At 41.8% G+C, this 18,833-nt stretch overlaps 1 protein-coding gene across 1 annotated transcript; it reads left to right on the forward strand.

The window, feature by feature from the left end:
* The first annotated feature begins 6,105 nt into the window (after positions 1-6,105).
* On the forward strand, positions 6,106-17,176 carry LOC142102319 (C5a anaphylatoxin chemotactic receptor 1-like). The gene is made up of 2 exons (XM_075187122.1): positions 6,106-6,232; positions 14,496-17,176. Exon 2 carries the CDS (start codon positions 14,517-14,519, stop codon positions 15,594-15,596), a length of 1,080 nt encoding a protein of 359 aa, XP_075043223.1. The 5' UTR covers positions 6,106-6,232; positions 14,496-14,516; the 3' UTR covers positions 15,597-17,176.
* Positions 17,177-18,833: the final 1,657 nt, after the last annotated feature.

Consider the following 18,833-nt stretch of genomic DNA (forward strand, 5'->3'; position numbering starts at 1 on the left):
AGTATTAACGTCACTTATCTCATCTCGAATATCTTGGACCCTAGATGATACCTCATTTGTGACTAGATGGAGGTTTACTGCTTCTGTCACAGCTACATGATACAAACAAAACATATCCTATGATTCAGAGGTGTTGAACTCTACACATGCAAAACCAGATGCCACCTGACAATGTGCAAACTATGTAACATTAAGACTATTCAAATTCTGGCTCATTTCTTTTGTAGTTTCCAATATAATCATTGCAGTTCAGAGGACAGGGATAACAATGCATAGAAAGTTTACATAGGGTAAGAATTCCATAACTTGATTATGACAACTCCCTCATCTGCAGGATTTTCTGTATCTCTTGGCACAACATGACTCCCAAGTGAGAGCCTCGCTGTACAACAGAGTCTGCTTTTTGGAGGCTCCTCTTGTGGCATGTAGAGGGTTCATTTTCTCCAGCAAGATAGGTGGTAGAAGGTGTAGTGGGCGTTGGGTGGGAATAGATGATAGTGTATTGGATAATACTGTTGCTGAGGAAGGTCAAGTAGCCAACTGGTAGGCCACTAAAGGGTGGCTGGCTGACCCACATCTGAAGGTGATCAAGCCACTGAGCCTACTAGTTTTCACAGGGATAGTTTGGATAGACTTTGTAACCAGCTGGGTGTGGTTATGTATCTAACTAGCTAAGTTATGGTCCATGTTTCTATACATTTGTCAGATACTTGACCTACATGGAGAAATGGTCCAAGGTTCATTGAGGCAGATAGCTGTTGAACATCTTCTAGTGTTTCCACTATTTGAAAATTCACCTGTGGATTCTGTGATCCAGAACATGTGTCAGCTTTCTACCATATTCTAGATGAGTCCTAGAGAGTCTTCTAGGGACGAGAAGGACTACATGTTTGCCTCAGAGATGAAGGTGTAGTGCACTACCTGTTTCACACCTGCTCAGGGGAGTATGTCCAAATGATACATTACAAGTCCAATTCTCCTTTAGCACCTTCTACAGGATTATAAAACATTTTAAAAATACATCAACATATTTTGTTGCCTACTTCAAATGTCTGAAAGCCTGTCAACCATTCTTACAATTTATTAGAATATATTGTTCAATTTCAATACTACTCACCTTTGATATGTAAACTCAATGTACTAGAAAAAGTTAAGATGTGCTACTGTAACACATAATATATAAATTATGTAGAACAAGGGAGTGTTGAATAAGAATGCATCACAGTCAAAGCTCTTCCGGTCATTTTCATAACCTACAGTATTGTAAAACAGTGTATTGTGTTATATCAGGGCCCATTGACTGTTGAGAAACACCAGTGATTGGGCCAGATCGCTGTTTACATATAGGGACCCTCTTTCCCTTAAAGTGAATTGTCCTTTTCTGAAACTCTGTTTCCTCCAGGACTCCTGGTGCTGCAGGATAGGAACAGCCTGACATACGGATAGATAGCTCATTATGGGAGAGCAGACCCAAGTAACGATACAGAGTGACTTACCGGCTGTTATAAATGGTAATACCCACCACTTAATAGGTTTAGCCTCTGGTGACCATGCTATTCATTCTATAGTATAAACATATCGGATCTAACATATATAACGTTTTTTTTTCTTTTATCTGCAGCTGGTCAGGCAGATTTGGATGGTGTCTGGAATTGCTGTCCACCTGAGCGCATGGATTGTAGAAGTGTCCAGAGGCCTTATTTCACCTATTAAAAATGATCTTAAAGGATCAGAGGTTGCTTTAATGGATTTGTACATTTTGCAGAATTAAGAGAACACATCCTAATGAAAGTTTCAATGTGTGATCTTAGTGTGGATGGATTGACGCATTTTCTGTTGAGCCCATCATCATCATTTATTTATATAGCGCCACTAATTCCGCAACGCTGTACAGAGAACTCACTCACATCAGTCCCTGCCCCATTGGGGCTTACAGTCTAAATTCCCTAACACACACACACACACACACACACACACACACAGATTAGGGTCAATTTGTTGGCAGCCAATTAACCTACCAGTATGTTTTTGGAGTATGGGAGGAAACCGGAGCACCCGGAGGAAACCCACGCAAACACTGGGAGAACATACAAACACCTCACAGATAAAGCCATGGCCGGGAACTGAACTCATGACCCCATCCTGTTAAACTTGCCTTATATCCTAGACAATCTCCACATCTTGACCTTCTAACCCTGACCATTCTAGCAGTGGTATGAAATGTAATTTAAATATTGCCAGTAGTTGCCAGTGTGATCAGTGCTGCAGCAGGTCCCACGTTTGCTTCCTCCACTTTCCCTGTTGGCATTTGGCAGTTCAGCAGCATGACATATATCTTAAAAGGCTTCAGTCTGTTTCCACAATATGTGAACTAAACATGATTCTGAATTTTGGTGAGATTGTGGCATTGTTGGTATTGTTGACGACAATATTGCTTGCAATTTTATTCTTCATGGTTAACCACAAGTCATCTGCTGTTTACCGAGGAAATAATACAAGAATAATGATTGTCATATAAAATGTCACTGTCATTTCGATAGCATGCTTTTTATGACCAGTTTGCATCATGGTGCTGGCCTACCAACAAGCATAAAGACCTAGTGGGCTGCGGGCAAGTCCCAGAATGGGAATGGCCACAGCCAGAAGCAAGATTAGTGATTACAGATTTTAAGTCCACACAGACAGGCAATACAAGATCAAGGGTCAGTCAAAGCTGCAAAGTCTGAGTAGCAAGGCAAGGGCACACTGGGAATTCCAACATGATCAAAACTAGGATAGCATGACTGAACATAGATTAGACAAGACAGTCATGTCAGGTGAGGATGTGCAAACAGTAGATCCAGAATGAAGTTAAGTGCATTGATATTCAAGGGAGTCAGGCTTATAATAATATAATAAAAAACAAGTAAACAGGCACTAGAGGGGTTACACACTGGATACAAGAATGAACAGAACAGTGGAATAAAATACATAATGGCCCATCAGCGCAATACCGATACTTTTATAGAGACAGAAATGAATTCATACAAGGTGTTATGGCCACCAATGCATCATAAACTTGTAGAACTAGCAGAAGAGGTCTTCACCTATAGCAGCCGCCTTTCCTGTAGAGACTGGTTATGCTCACAGTGCACAGAGTGCCCAGCTGTAATAATCAGCCAGGTGGCTGCAATAATGTATACATCCAATCAGCCCTAGAAGGCTGAGTCTAAACAGCGCTGCGCGTGCGCCCAGCTGTTTGACAGCTGGCCAGGCGTGGCGGCTGGTAGCAGCAAGCATCCCGTTTGTTGCCTAGTCAAACGGGTGGAGGAGGCCGGAAATGACGTCCTGGTCATCATGGAGACGGCCTGGACACCAGAGACCAGAGGTAGTGAGTCGCGGTGGTGCCCGCGGGCGCTTGGGCTCCTAACACAAGGATTGTCTAATTATGTAACTCCTGAGTTGAGCTGGTTAGCTATGTCCTTTAGACAGTAGACCATGACCATAAATACACACACAACAAGGGTGTACCTGGGGGAAAGTTACCCGATGGCCACTATGACATGCCAAACCAGGAGCACACAGAAGTAAAACAAACTTGTGGGTTAAACTTGCTGCCCTGCACAATTTCCTGAAAAATATATGAGTAACTTGCATTATTTTTGCTGACTAGGTAAATCGAGAGGTTAAAGTTGTTTCAAGAGAAAGAGGAAGTATTTAATCTCTAGAGAAAAGACACACACTTAATAAGAATGCTTATTTACCACATCTCCAACCTGGATTGTTACTTCAAGGGGAATTCCATCAGCTGTCCACTAAATGTAAATGTGGGTGACTTGAATTTGTTTTTGAATTGTTTATGTTATTTCTGCTAAGAGTTTATCAAATATGCCTGGACTCCAGAATTAACAAATTCTTTAAAATGTTATTAAGAAACATATATTTTGGGACTGCCAGATGGCTCTGGGGATTGTACAAAGGCACCTGGCCACCATAGTTTCTCCGTACCCTGACCCAAGACCCATAGTCTATACAAAATATGTTAATTAATATTATTGTTTATATATATATTGCAAAGCACTGTACAAAGAATATGTAATCATTCACATCAGTCCGTACCCAATTAGAGCTTACAGTCTAAATTCTCTACCACACACACCATTTTGTCAGAAGCCATTGAAACTATCAATATGTTTTTGGACTGTGGAATTAAAATTAGCACCCAGAGCAAACCCACACAAACACAGGGAGAACATACAAACTCTACACAGATAGGGATAGACTGTCGTGAGTTTTATTCCCTGGTCGTAATCAAACTCATGACCTCAGTGCTATGAGGCAACAATGCTTACCACTGCGTCACTTTGCTGCCCAAATAGCAATCAGTATATAGTCTTCAGGTTGGCATACAGTCTCAGGAAAGGTCAATCCATCCCCATTAGGTGTATATTTATCAGCAAGCTTAGAAATGGCTTGGTTTTAAATAAATCTACTGCATTTCTCACTGAAACCAAGTTTCGCTAGAAACCAAGTGTAGTTCCTTTTTCATGTACGCAAAATGCTTAGTGTCACTGTCAGCCTTAAATGTTTACTAAGGACCATGTGAGCACTATAGATAGAGTATGGGTAACATCAGTGTGACAGCGTAATCTGACAGCCATCCATTTATGTTGGGTATGAGAAGCTTTAGAAAAAATACCAAAAAAGGAGTCCGGTGCTGGGCTAATCATTCACAGATAAGAATATATCTATAAAATTTATCCTTTATTGTTTAATTTGCATAACAATTGCTTGCTAAATGTCACTGTCACACGGCGGTCGTTCGGCTTCCATAACCGAAGACCGACACGCTCACCTGTTCCTCACTGATTCACGCTTCAGCTGCTGGCGTCCTGACTCTGGTTCTGCGCATGCGCGGACCCTATCTTTTATGTCCTCTGCATGTTTCCTATTGGCTAATCAGTCTGGCTCCAAACTTTAAAAGGCACTTCCCCCTTCTCCTCAGTGCCTGTTGATCGAGTTACCTGCCTGGTTAGACTTACTGTCTTGTTCCATGTGTGTTCTACTCTGGATCTTCAGCGCTCACCTGCCTCCGCTGTGCCGCTGGCCAAGAGCTCACGCTCCACCTGCCTCCGCTGTGCCGCTGGCCAAGAGCTCACGTTCCACCTGTCTTCGCTGAGCCGCTGGCTAAGAGCTCACACTCCACCTGAGTTCGCTGTGCCGCTGGCTAAAGAGCTCACGCTCCACCTGTCTCTACTGTGCCGCTGGCCAAGAGCTCACGTTCCACCTGTCTTCGCTGAGCCGCTGGCTAAGAGCTCACACTCCACCTGTCTTCGCTGAGCCGCTGGCTAAAGAGCTCACGCTCCACCTGTCTCTACTGTGCCGCTGGCTAAAGAGCTCACGCTCCACCTGTCTCTACTGTGCCGCTGGCTAAAGAGCTCACGCTCCACCTGTCTCTACTGTGCCGCTGGCTAAAGAGCTCACGCTCCACCTGTCTCTACTGTGCCGCTGGCTAAAGAGCTCACGCTCCACCTGTCTCTACTGTGCCACTGGCTAAAGAGCTTACGCTTCATCTGCCTCCACTGTGCCACTGGCTAAAGAGCTCACGCTCCACCTGTCTCTACTGTGCCACTGGCTAAAGAGCTCACGCTCCACCTGTCTCTACTGTGCCACTGGCTAAAGAGCTTACGCTTCATCTGCCTCCACTGGTCCGCTGGCTAAAGAGTGCACCCCCTAAAGACTTTTCGGCCTGCCTTTACAAAGCACACTTTTATCTTGCGGAGGCTGAAGCGTGCACCAGGATGTGACCTGGGCAAACCATCAAGGTGCAGAGGCGCAAATCCATGGGTGCGCAAATGACCTCTTATTTGCCATCACAAAGCAATCATATTTATATTGTAAAGCAAATGCACAGTAAAAAACTTGGGTTTTTGCACATTGTCAATGATCCTCAACGTGTTGTCACAGCCAAAGTTATAAGGGCTGATTTATCAAAGGGAGATTACTTGAGAGGGTAAACGCTGGCGATAATACTGCGATCATCGGTGATAAACCCTACTGGTGGTATCGACGGTTTGTGCCAGCAAAGGCTACGCTTGTACCATCGCAATAACTGTTCTGTTATCTCTATCACAGGAGATTGTACTCTGCTTTGCTGTAGAAGTGATGACGTTTATCACACAATCTAAATAAAAAAGAGAAGTGATGCCTTCCTTTAATAGAGAGCTGACAGTGGACATCAGCCTGGCTCCTGGTAAGCATTATATTGAAGTAATGAATTTACTGAAAGTGTAATTGTAACAATTCCCTGAAGTATAGTAACATTAATTTGCTAAAAGTATAGCAGTATTACTTTACTGTAACTATAGAAGTATTCTTTTACTGATACTATAGTAGTATTAATCTTCTTTTTTATATAAACTTTATGTAATACAGTATTTCACTATAATAGAATATCACAACATCTATAATAACATAGATACCTACTTCCCAACTCTCCTGATTCAAGGGATGTAAAAGGGGCAGGGTTACAAAGTGGTAAATGACCAAACTGGACGTTTCTGGGTGGTAAGACTGTGTACATACTACAGAATTTTCCAACCAATATGTTATCTACAACTATTAAACCAACGACTGAAAAAAAAAAAGTCCTGATCAGCCTGCCGATTCATGCGTATACACTATCCATGTTTTAAAAGATTTAACCTCAGATTTTTGCTCAGATAGGGGTATGTAGATAATCATGTCCAAACAAGTGGAAATACAGAAACAAAAAGGAGAATTGTCTGAAACATAAATATGCATTTCCCAAAAAATCACAAGCAAAGTTTGCAGCAATAGCTACTAAGAAATAGTAGACATATCAGAATTGCCAACCAGGGTTTTAGATTTTTTTAGAGGGGGTGGAGGGAGACAGGTAGACAGGAGTGATTAGGTGGGTGATCAAAGGGAAGGGAAAGGGTAGTATTAGTCTACTAAATGTATATTAGTATTATTTTACTGAAGTATAGAAGTATTATTTTGCTGAAAGTTTGCAGTATTCATTTTTTTTAAAGTGTAGTAATATTATTTTACTAAAAGTGTAGTAGTAGTTTTTTATTGAATGTATAGTATCAATATGCATGGGCAGCATGGTGGCTCAGTAGTTAGCACTTCTGTCTCACAGCACTGGGGCCATGAATTCGGTTCCCAACCATGGCCTTATCTGTGTGGAGTTTGTATGTTCTCCCCGTGTTTGCGTGGGTTTCCTCCAGGTGCTCCGGTTTCCTCCTACACTCCAAAAACATACTAGTAGGTTAATTGGCTGCTATCAAACTGACCATAGTCTGTGTGTCTGTGTATATGTTAGGGAATTTAGGGTGTAAGCACCAATGGGGCAGGGACTGATGTGAATGAGTTCTCTGTACAGCGCTGTGGAATTAGTGGCGCCATATAAATAACTGATGATGATGAATACTTGAATGAAAGTGTAGTGAATAACTAGGACAATCACAAACATCAACAGGTTCTACATTTACACAATTACCTGGGAAATGGAATGTATCGCTAGTGTTAACTACATACATACATACATACATTTAAAAGGGAATTATCATAATAATAAACCACATTACAAATATTAGATCTGATTAGATTGTATGATATCCCTCTCTACTATGGTATCGTGTGCAGTTTGTACTCTTATATGAAAAAAAACCCGGTTAGGGGTTATTGGCGCACACGGGAGTGTGAGGAAAAAATAACTTAAACAGTCAGAGAGCGAAAATAGTGAAGGATTCAGTTCTCGGCTGCAGCAAACCTGTGGTTGATTGCATACAACCACCAACAGTAATATAGCAACAAAGGAAAGACGGTTGCGCTGCGGAGAGACTTAACTCTTATCATCCGCCTGGAATTTTCGTTAGAGCCTCCAGGTTTTGGATCGTTGTTATTAGAGATGGTCACTGACCCCCGTGTTTTGGTTTGGGATTCGGTTTTGGATCTGGATTACCGTCGTGTTTTGGTTTTGGTTTTGCAAAACCGCCCTTGCGTGTTTTGGTTTTGGTTGGTTTTGTTTTGCTATTTTGTTGGAAAATCAATGTTTTTGGGCCTAAAATAACCCAATTTAGTGCTCCAGCTGTTTTAGAGATAAGTAATCTAATTGTTGAGGTAATAAATCATCCAAAAAACAGTTTAATTCTTCGTTGGTAGACCTTCATTTATTCTACACACAAAACAGATTGTCTTCCTCTCCATCTATGCATATTGGCAATGCAGCCATTGTCTTTGAATGTATATTACACCCTACACTTATAGTTAAATATGTAAAGAAATGGAAAAATGCAGTTTGGTTTCTGCCTCTATAGGCCCCCTCCACTTGTTTAAAAAAAACAAAAAATTCAGCCGTTATAGACTGTACAATATTAATTTAAATGGAGAAAGCCAGTTTGGTTTCTGCCTCTCTAGGCTCCCCTCAACTTGTATAAAATACAAAAAAATTCAGCCGTTATAGACTGTACAATATTAATTGACATGGAGAAAGCCAGTTTGGCTTCTGTCTCTCTAGGCCCCCCTCCACTTGTATAAAATACCCAAAAATTCAGCCGTTATAGACTGTACAATATTAATTGACATGGAGAAAGCCAGTTTGGTTTCTGCCTCTATAGGCCCCCCTCCACTTATATAAAATACCCAAAAATTCAGCCGTTATAGACTGTACAATATTAAGAGAAATGGACAAAGGCAGTTTGGGGTCACTCTGTCTATGACACCCTACCCTTAAGGATAAATTGCCCAGCCTTTCAAGACGGTACGTGATATGGAAATGCCACAAGTCCCTTTCCTCTTTGGGGGTAGATTGCACCCTACACTTACATAGAAAGTTTTAAAAAGATGTTATCGTCATCATCTTCAGCTTCATCCTCACCCTCATCAGTGTGTACGTCATCATCACAGACTATCAATTCATCGCCGCTTGAATCCGCCATTAGAGAACAGTCAGTGCTTGGATGTCTTGGATGGTGAAGGCCTTCCTCATGGAAGATGTAGTTCATTTTTATAAACATCATTTTCTCCACATTTTTGGGAAGTAACCTTCTACGGCGATCACTGACTAAGTTCCCTGCTGTGCTGAACACTCGTTCAGAGTACACACTGGAGGGTGGGCAGCTTAGGTATTGCAAAGCAAGTTTGTACATGGGTTTCCAAATGGCCTGCTTTTCTTTCCAGTAAGGAAAGGGACTGTCTGACATTTCCATATCAACTACCTCTTGAAAGTAATCCTCCACCATCCTTTGCATGTTTATACTCGTATTGGATGGAGTTATGGGCAAAGTGACACATTTTTTGAAAAATCCTTCAAACCAGCCCAGATGTTAAATTGTTCTGGTCTGCCCCCTGCGTCTTCCCTGCTTCTTTTTGGGAAATTTATTTTTTTACGAGCAGCAGCAGCTTGAGAAAGTGAAGGAGGACACATTGTCAAGCCGAGACCCAGTTCAGCGGCCAACTTGCTGAGCAATAGCTCCTTGCAAAAGTTCACATCTCGCTCATTTACAAGTAAAGACTCAATGTAGGTTTTAAACCTTGGATCAAGCACAGTGGCCAAAATGTACTGTTCAGAGTTCAAGATCTTAATAACTCGAGGATCATTGTGAAGCGAATTAAGTACTTGATCGACAAGGCCAACATACTTTGCTGAGTTGCTTGCTTTCAGCTCCTCCTTCATTTTCTCAAGCTGCTTTTCCAATAGTCTAATTAAAGGAATGACTTGGCTCAAACTAGCAGAGTCTGCACTCACCTCACACGTCACAACTTCAAATGGTTTCAGCACCTTGCACAGGACTGAAAGGATTCCCCATTGTGCAAGAGTGAAATACATCCCCCCTCCTTTCCCAATGTCATGGCTTGTGCAATATGCTTGGATGGCTTTGCGCTGTTCCACCATCCTCTGAAGCATGTACAGGGTGGAATTCCACCTAGTTTCCACCTCTTGCTTAAGTTGGTGGCAGGGCAAGTTAAACTGCTCTTGGAGCTGCTGTAATCTCCTACATGCTGTGGCTGAATGCCTGAAATGGGCTGAAATTTTACGGGCCACCGAAAGCATCTCCTGCACCTCACGGTTATTTCGTAGGAAGCTCTGCACCACCAAGTTGATGGTGTAAGCAAAACAGGGAATATGTTGGAAATCACCCAGCTGTAATGCTCGCACTATATTGTTGGCGTTATCAGAAATGACATACTCTGGGGAGAGTCCGAGTGGTATAAGCCATGCATCAATCACATCTCTCAGTTTGCGTAACAAATTGTCAGCCGTATGCCTGTTAGTGAAGCCGGTGATACAAAGAGTAGCCTGCCTGTGACAAATGTTACGTAGTGTTGTACATGCTGCTGCTGTTCCTGCTGGTGAAGGTGAATGACCAACCCAGTGGGCTGTCACAGTCATATAGTCTTTGGTTTGGCCACTTTCACTTGTCCACATATATGTGGTTAAGTGGACAGTATGGCATTTTTTTCAGCGCAATCTCTACATTTTTACACACTTTTTGGTATAGTTGTGGAATTGCTTTACGGGAGAAAAGGTGTTGCGATGGAATTCTGTAACGCGGACACAAAACCTCAATTAACTGTGAAAAACCAGCTGCATTTATTGAGGAGATTGGACGCAGATCTAACACTAACATTGCAGCCATGGTGTCTGTGATTCGCTTGGCGACTGGGTGACTGCTGTCATATTTGCTTCCCCTCGCAAATGATTGTTTCACAGTTAATTGCTGAAATGTAGGACTGCTCATTTTCTTGACCTGCCTCTGGGATGACGATTCACCCCCAGCAGCAGCAACAGCAGCAGCAGCAGTGGGACTAACGCTTTCTTCAGAGGAATCAATAATAGTGCAGGAGTCATCCAGCCTTAAGTGGGATGCCGGGCTTAATCCGAGCGCTACTGAGGATATTGATGAGGATGGTGTGGTGGGTGTATTTTGTAGCCGTCAGGATGTCGGTGAGCGGAGGGTCTTAGCTGATGATGGAGTGCTTGTATTTTTTTGGGAAGCACTTTCAGCTTTTCCCAACACTTTGCCATGAACTCTCGTTAAATGGCGTAACATAGACGAGGTTCCAGGATGGTTGAGGTCCCTCCCTCGACTGACTGTGGCTTGACATACACTACAAATGGCTATACAATTGTTGTCTGGATTTGGGTAGAAATAATGCCACACATAAGAAGTGGATTTTTTTGTTTTATGCCCAGGCATGACAATGGCCTTTTTCTTGTCACGTGCCAGAACTGCTGCCACTGGTGCAGGACTTACACAAACAACCTCATCCTCATCAACATCCTCATTAGCGCCCTTGTCACCTACACAAATCTCCCCCTCATCCTCTTCTAATTTTAAAGTGGCATCCTCAATTTGGGTATCACCGGCTATACTCGGGCTATTAAGGCACACATCAGCAGAATGCTCACCATTAGACATCCCACTGTTGGATGGACTCTCCACAGGGATTGTTGTCATTTGTGAATCAGAGCAAACATTCTCCTCTAATGCCTTACTGTTATCTTGCAGCTCGGCTTTGACTCGTAACAGTAGTTGTGCACCAATTGTAGGCTGGGTAACTTTTTGGGATCTGTCACTAATAGCCAAAGGTGAAGGCCTCATTCTCTCTTTGCCACTGCATGTGTAGAATGGCATGTTTGCAATTTTTTTTTATCGGCACTTAACTTTTGCTCAGTAACACTTCAATACAGTAAAATTTTTTGGGGTTTTTGTTTTTTGCACTGATTTGGAAACACTCTGTTGTTTGACATCACCTTGGCCAGATGACGTACTGAGAACACTAACATCAGGACTGGTGACAGAACCTGGTTGCTCATTCTGATCATATGTGGACTGCTTTGAATCCATTCTGAGCGCAAAGCACTTGTAGTGGTAAAAATTATTTGGTAGATACTGCTGACAGATATGACTTTTGACAGCCAGAAATATTTATGCACAATTATGGGGGACACCCCAAAAGCACTGAGGAGTGCTAAAAATTATTTGGTAGATACTGCTGACAGATATGACTTTTGACAGCCAGAAATATTTATGCACAATTATGGGGGACACCCCAAAAGCACTGAGGAGTGCTAAAAATTATTTGGTAGATACTGCTGACAGATATGACTTTTGACAGCCAGAAATATGTATGCACAATTATGGGGTACACCCCAAAAACACTGAGGAGTGCTAAAAATTAGTTGGTAGATACTGCTGACAGATATGACTTTTGACAGCCAGAAATATTTATGCACAATTATGGGGGACATCCCAAAAGCACTGGGGAGTGCCAAATATTGAAAAAAAATAATAAACCTCTATCCTCCTCTCTTCTCTAGCGATTTTTGTTAGAGCAATTGCAAGAAGAATATTGGATTCTCTGTCCCTGCTCAAATCAGCCTGTGACTACACCCTGCTCTCTCCCTCTGTCAAATGGCGATGGATTGCTGTGGAGGCGTGTATTTATAATGTTGAAGTATCGCGAGAACCGAGCCCCGAGATCCGACGACGTCACAATGACGTTCGGCCTTGATTTGGATTTGGAGCGGGCGGGAGAGTACCGAGCTACTCAGCTCGGTGCTCAGATAGGCAAAGTTCGGGTGGGTTCGGTTCTCGGGCAACCGGACCCGCCCATCTCTAGTTGTTATATACATGCTGCTATACCAAATCTTGTTTGGACGGGTTAACCCTTAATCTGGACATTTTAGATTTTATGTTTTTATTTCACTCGACTATTTAGTAATGTGGCCTTTTATGTATATATTCAGATCTGCATTTGTTTTCTGATACCTCAGCATTGAAGGTCGGGGTGCGTTTTTCATGTTATTTATGTAAGATATGCTGGTGCCTTTAGGGTGAATAACCCATCTGTGGGCACTGTGTTTGAACTTCATCTAATCTGATTTTATATTAAAGAACGTTGTGATTACTATCAGCCACTGTCTCACCATTTCCTGGCAGAATCCGTGTTAGATATTTTGTACACATCAATTAATAAGTCTGTCCGCAGCGCAACCGTCTTTCCTTTGTACTTTTATATAACTTGCGTAGGCATAGAGAATAAAATCAGAAGAGATACCTGCAAGTGGTAAGGACAGACCTGTTTGTAGAGAATCTGTTATCATACATTACTACACAGGAAACAATATGAAACAGTTACTTTGCTGCTGCAAAAATAGATTATTTTCACTTTTATTTCCAATCACAGTGTAGAGATCACTATTAAATAAATATAACTCCTCATTTTTTTTTCAGTCTTTATGGTTTGAGGTTTCCAAAAAAATGTTGGATATCAGTCATGCATTGAACCATTACATATATGTAGCCATCTAGAACAAGCAAAACAGTTTCTGACATTAGCCAGGTTAATAACAATATCAGTTTAGGAGAGATTAATATTGCAGCACTGTACAAGTTAAGGGAATATGTAAAACTGTTCTTACAAAATGGTGAAATAAAACAGTATGAAGCACAAGTTTAAAGTGGAAACGCCTCTTACACATTGTGAACACAGATATATATGGGCTGAACCAATAGTTATGAAATCTCCCCAGGAAATAGCTGCCTCTTGGCTGCAGATCCGGAGTTAGAAGGGGAAACTGGTCAATTATTTTAACATATGAGCAACTCTGCATAGTAGGCAAATGTTGTGCATTTCAGTAAGATTTTTTTTTTACGTTTTTAATAGACAGGTCTGATGATCATCATAATCAGCATGAATACTGCACAAGTGGGGGCAGCTGGCACAACACAAGAGATGTATCTGCCCCTAATTCCACCTCTACATAGGTAGTAAGCTTTGCAGGGGCAAACACAGGATTTGTAGAGGGGGGTTTCCACACCATGCAGTCACCCCACGCCCCACTGGCGGGGTGGTGAGGAAACCCCCTTCTACAAATCCTGCGTTTGCCCCTGATCTTGCTCCGTAAAACCATATGTCTAGGTGTGCTAGTGCAAATGTAGGCACACATGGGGTCCAAAGCTGATTTTGCATTGTGTAGTAGAAGTTTTATTCTTTTTAAATTATCTCCAAACATTCTAGATTACAGATTTCCAGGGATAAAGGAAAATATTAAAGAGAAGTATATAAACATCAATATAATGATACAAACATTCCTTATTCACATCATTAAGCGATAAGCGTGTGTTTTTGAAAGGAAACTGATAACTCCTTAACTTTCATGAAGCTATTTGTGGGATCATTTGGTAATTAAAACAGCATAAGCACTGTAGCATTTGGAGTAACAAGTCACTCACCTATAATCCCCCTGTGCATGCCTAAGTGTAATGGGCCAGTCCTATCACTGGCAGTGGAATGTGGAGTAAAATATTTCATGTGATGATGTATTATTGACATACAGGAAATTTACAACTTTTGAGAGTATTGATGGGATTTGGTAAGACAGGTAATCACTCTGATCGCTCCATATATTACACATCATTTCTGTAAATATTTCATAATGTTTGGCAGGAAGAGAATAATGTGGCCATTATGTTTTACAGGTCCTCAAAGAAACCACCACAATGAACTTATCTGATCAATTTGACATGTATATTCCTATTGATAATATCACTCAGGAAGACTATGACTATAGCACTGACAGCATTCCAACAGCAGACACAATCAGTCCACCGTCCCTGGTCCTGCTTTCCCCTGTTCAATGGGTTGCTATGTTCCTGAACATCATAGTTTTTGTGCTTGGTGTTCCTGGCAACGTGTTGGTTGTGTGGATAACTTCCTTTGAAATGAAAACCACAGTAAACACTGTGTGGTTCCTAAATCTGGCAGTGGCCGACCTCCTGTGCTGTCTCTCTCTGCCATTCAGCATCATGGCTATGGCCCTGGGATACTGGCCGCTACGCCTCTTTGCCTGTAAGTTTTTCCCTTCCATTCTGTTGGTCAATATGTATGCCAGTGTCCTCCTCCTCACTATGATCAGTATCGACCGATGTGCCTTAGTTATGATGCCTGTGTGGTGTCAGAACAAGAGGTCTGTGAGAAAGGCTTATTTGGCATGTCTGGTTTGCTGGATCCTGGCATTCATGCTAAGCAGCCCGTCGTTCATCTTTCGATATACACGGGAGACTAGGAGTGGGAAAGAAGTTTGTTCATACAACTATAATATGGTTGGATCCCACCAGGAAAAGGTAGAGACATTCATTGCCATTTTTCGTCTAATGTTGGGCTTTATCATCCCATTATTGGTCATCAGTGCATGCTACGGTGTATTGATGAGAAAGGTGAGCGGACGATTCACTCAGTCCAATAAGACAATGAAGATAGTCCTGGTAGTGATCATCGGGTTCTTTGTGTGTTGGTTACCTTACCATGTGGCAGGACTCATTCTGGCTCTGAATTCGAGCAAATCCCCAATATTCAGATCAACGCTAACAGGGGACCCAATATTAATTGCCATAGCCTTTATCAACAGCTGTATTAATCCAATAATTTATGTGCTAATGGGTCAAGAGTTCAAGAGCAAATTTAAGAGATCGATCCACTTTATTCTACAGAATGTCCTGGCAGATGAAATGAGCCAGTCGTCTGACCCCAAACGGTCAAAGTCAACAACTGAAACCAAGAACACAGAAGCTATCCTGTAGTGTATGATAGAAATGGTGTAATTATGTACATTGCAGATAACACCTAGTGATATAGAATACATTCAGGCATATTAATCACCTGTGCAAGAAAAAGCCAGTTTGGGGTAGAACAGACCCAGTATTAAACATTGTGAGGTAAAAATAAAAATTGATATATGGAATGTGGTATATATTTTGGCGCTGTCCACCCTCCTTAGTATGGACACGTACATGGTAGAAGGCTGGAAATATGGGTGGCAAGGGGAAACTGTATGGAAGCAGGTAAAGCATATTGAAAATGGCTATAACAAGTGTTTCTGCTAGAAGAAAAAAAACACAGCAAATCCCACCCTCCATAACAGCATGCGCATTATAGCAAAGGTTAACATTGTTTGTAGGAGACCAATGTCCAACACACAAAGCCCATTTCCAGCATAATTCCCACCACATGCAGTTCACATGCACCCCATAAACATCCCTATAGCCAATGTAACAGCTTTAAGTCCATGACATGTTTATTATAGTCCATTGCACGCTGTATGCAGCCCAGCCCAATAGTATCATACCTACCACATTCGTCCTTGTGCCCAAAGTGACATCCCCATGATCACTACAGCCCCATGTGCCCCCACTACAGCCTGGTGCCCTATACTGTATAAGAACTTTTTGCCTCTTGAAGTCTCTTGCCCAACACATACTTCCCTGTGCCCAGATTAACAACCTCATGCCCACCGCTATCCCATAACCACTCATCAAAGTTTCATACCCAAAATTACTGTCACGTTTCCCATTCTTACTTGTGGGGCTTCTATCAGTTAAAATCATACATAGTTTGGAGAATGAAACCTCCATGTGCCACAGTTTCTTATTGAAAACGTAGGGTTGGTTCAACTAATGAAGCCACTTGCTGCTGTGAGAGTAGAGAGAGCTTGGTCACTTCACAGCAGGGATGACCAACATCTCAGGCTGCATGAGACAGCTTAGTGGCTTTATGTGGTCCAGGAGCCACACAGTTAGTGCAAATACACTATTAACAAGGTATCCTTAATTGAATAATATTTACAAATGTTAATATCATTATAGATATCTGCAGTGTAATATAGGTTTTCTTTTCATATTGTATTTGTGGCACATACATGCACAATTCTGGTGTTGACCATACACAGGCTGACCTGTCTGCTTGTCCCAAGTGCATATATTTACCATTTTCATCAATGAGCTCACACTCATCGTCCGACTGCACTTATAGTTAGTTTTGGTAGCCAATTGATCCTAATTAGATAACTTGTTCAACATGAATAGTCAACACTATTTTTAATAAGTTGAAATGGACAGAATAGACCTGTATGCTTTCATGAGGGCTGATATACTGTGAAGTATCGTGCTCAAAAGAGCCATAACACTGTCACTCTCCATAGTTTAAAAGGGTTACAGTGTCACAAGTGTCAGCACCATTCCTTGTATGGATAAAGATGGTGAGATAATGACATCTTTGCATGGGTATGCATATAGTGCAAATAATTTACCTGTTATGCGCAATTGGAGGCATGTTAACTGATCATACTTAACTGCAATAAATGTTTTCTCAATAATAAGCTGTATTTCTGTTTTATCACATTATTATTTAATAAACTAGTATTTACTTGCTACTGCATATATCTCACTCCGAGGAATGTAGTAACACACATTACACCTAAAACTGCCATATGTTATTAATTCCCTATGCACACTGCACTGTTTTAAGTAGAATAAATAAACAATGAATAATATGTTACATGTCCCCTCCCCAAATCTACAACCAGTTCCATAGCTAGACAGCCTGAGCTGGGTTCCACTATAATAGTGAGATTAATAGCTCTTCCCCACCCCCCTGGGCTTTTGGCAATTAAAAAGACTGGGACCACTGGAATGATGGTCCTGTGGTCCCACAATAATGGCCTTCACCAACCAGCCAAACCATTTTATCACTGTTTGCTTGTGATTGGCTGGCCGGTGATTGCTGGCTATACTTATTTAGTGTTGGATGGTGTGGTAGTTATAGTGTGTAGGTAGTTATTTTTTATGATTATTTTTCTGCCTTTTGGTTTTTGTTTTAATTCTTCCATCGGATCAAGAAGAAAGAAGATATGTTTACACTTAATATAGTGGTGAACAAGGTCTTTGGGGAGTCTTTTATTGAATAAAAATTGAAAAAATGTTAAAATTGTGTATGTTATTTTCTTACTCTTTTGGTATAATAGACATGGCCTTTAGGGATCCCTGTCCATTATACTTTGACCTCTGTGGCAACAAAGTTGCCTACTATAATATGTAGGGTAAGTATTATTGTTAGGAGTGGGTGTTATTGCTAAAGATGACGGTGTTATTTATAATATGTGGGTAGGTATAAATTGTTACGTTTTTATCTGCTTTGCATTCTGCTTGTTACTCAGATCTGCTATGGATTTCAGGTGTGTCTCCCTCTGAGTGCTGATTGGAAGGCTGCCCTTTATAAGCTCTCATCTGTCCTGTACTCATTGTCAGTGATCTGCATTCAGTAGATCCTGGTTATCGATGCCTGGCTTTGCAACTTATTGTCTCCTGATTCCTGATATCTGGCTTTGAATCCGTATGCTATTTATATAGCTCAACACAGTATTCTCAGGCACGGACTGCAGTAATTATCATTGCTCAACCAGTGGGGCATTTGTAGTAAATGTTATATTCCTGCATTGCCACAATGTATGTGGTATAATCCTGCATTACCTCAAAGATTGTGCTATATTCCAGCATGGTCTTCTGTCTGTCACTTATCCTTGCATTATCTCAGATTATGTGTTTTCACCTATCTTCTGTTAATTACTGCAATATCCAGTGTTCTTGTGCTACCACATTACACGCGACGGCTCAGCTGCTGCGGGACATCACATCCGGCCAGGGCGTCCCAGTTGCCTGGGCAAAAGCTTGGACGATCCTGTCAGTTTGCCACGTCCCAGCATCAGGGCAGAATGCTGGGCGCTTGCATGGGGGCATAATGAATTATTTGCCACCTCTGATGCTCCCTGGGCCCCATTCTATTGGCTGACAGCACTATTTAAGGTAGGGAGGGCTTAGCCTCCCTGCCAGTTATAGCTCTGTTTACCTAGTTGCTCACCTGCTCCAGGTTGTTCCTGTGTATTTCAGCTCTAATTGACTGACTCTCGTTGTGACCTCTACCTGAATACTAGACCTTGTCTGCTTGTCTGTAGCCCTGACCTCTGCCTCAATACTGGACTTTGC

This window comes from Mixophyes fleayi, chromosome 9, assembly GCF_038048845.1.
Source record: "Mixophyes fleayi isolate aMixFle1 chromosome 9, aMixFle1.hap1, whole genome shotgun sequence".
Lineage (NCBI taxonomy): Eukaryota > Metazoa > Chordata > Amphibia > Anura > Limnodynastidae > Mixophyes > Mixophyes fleayi.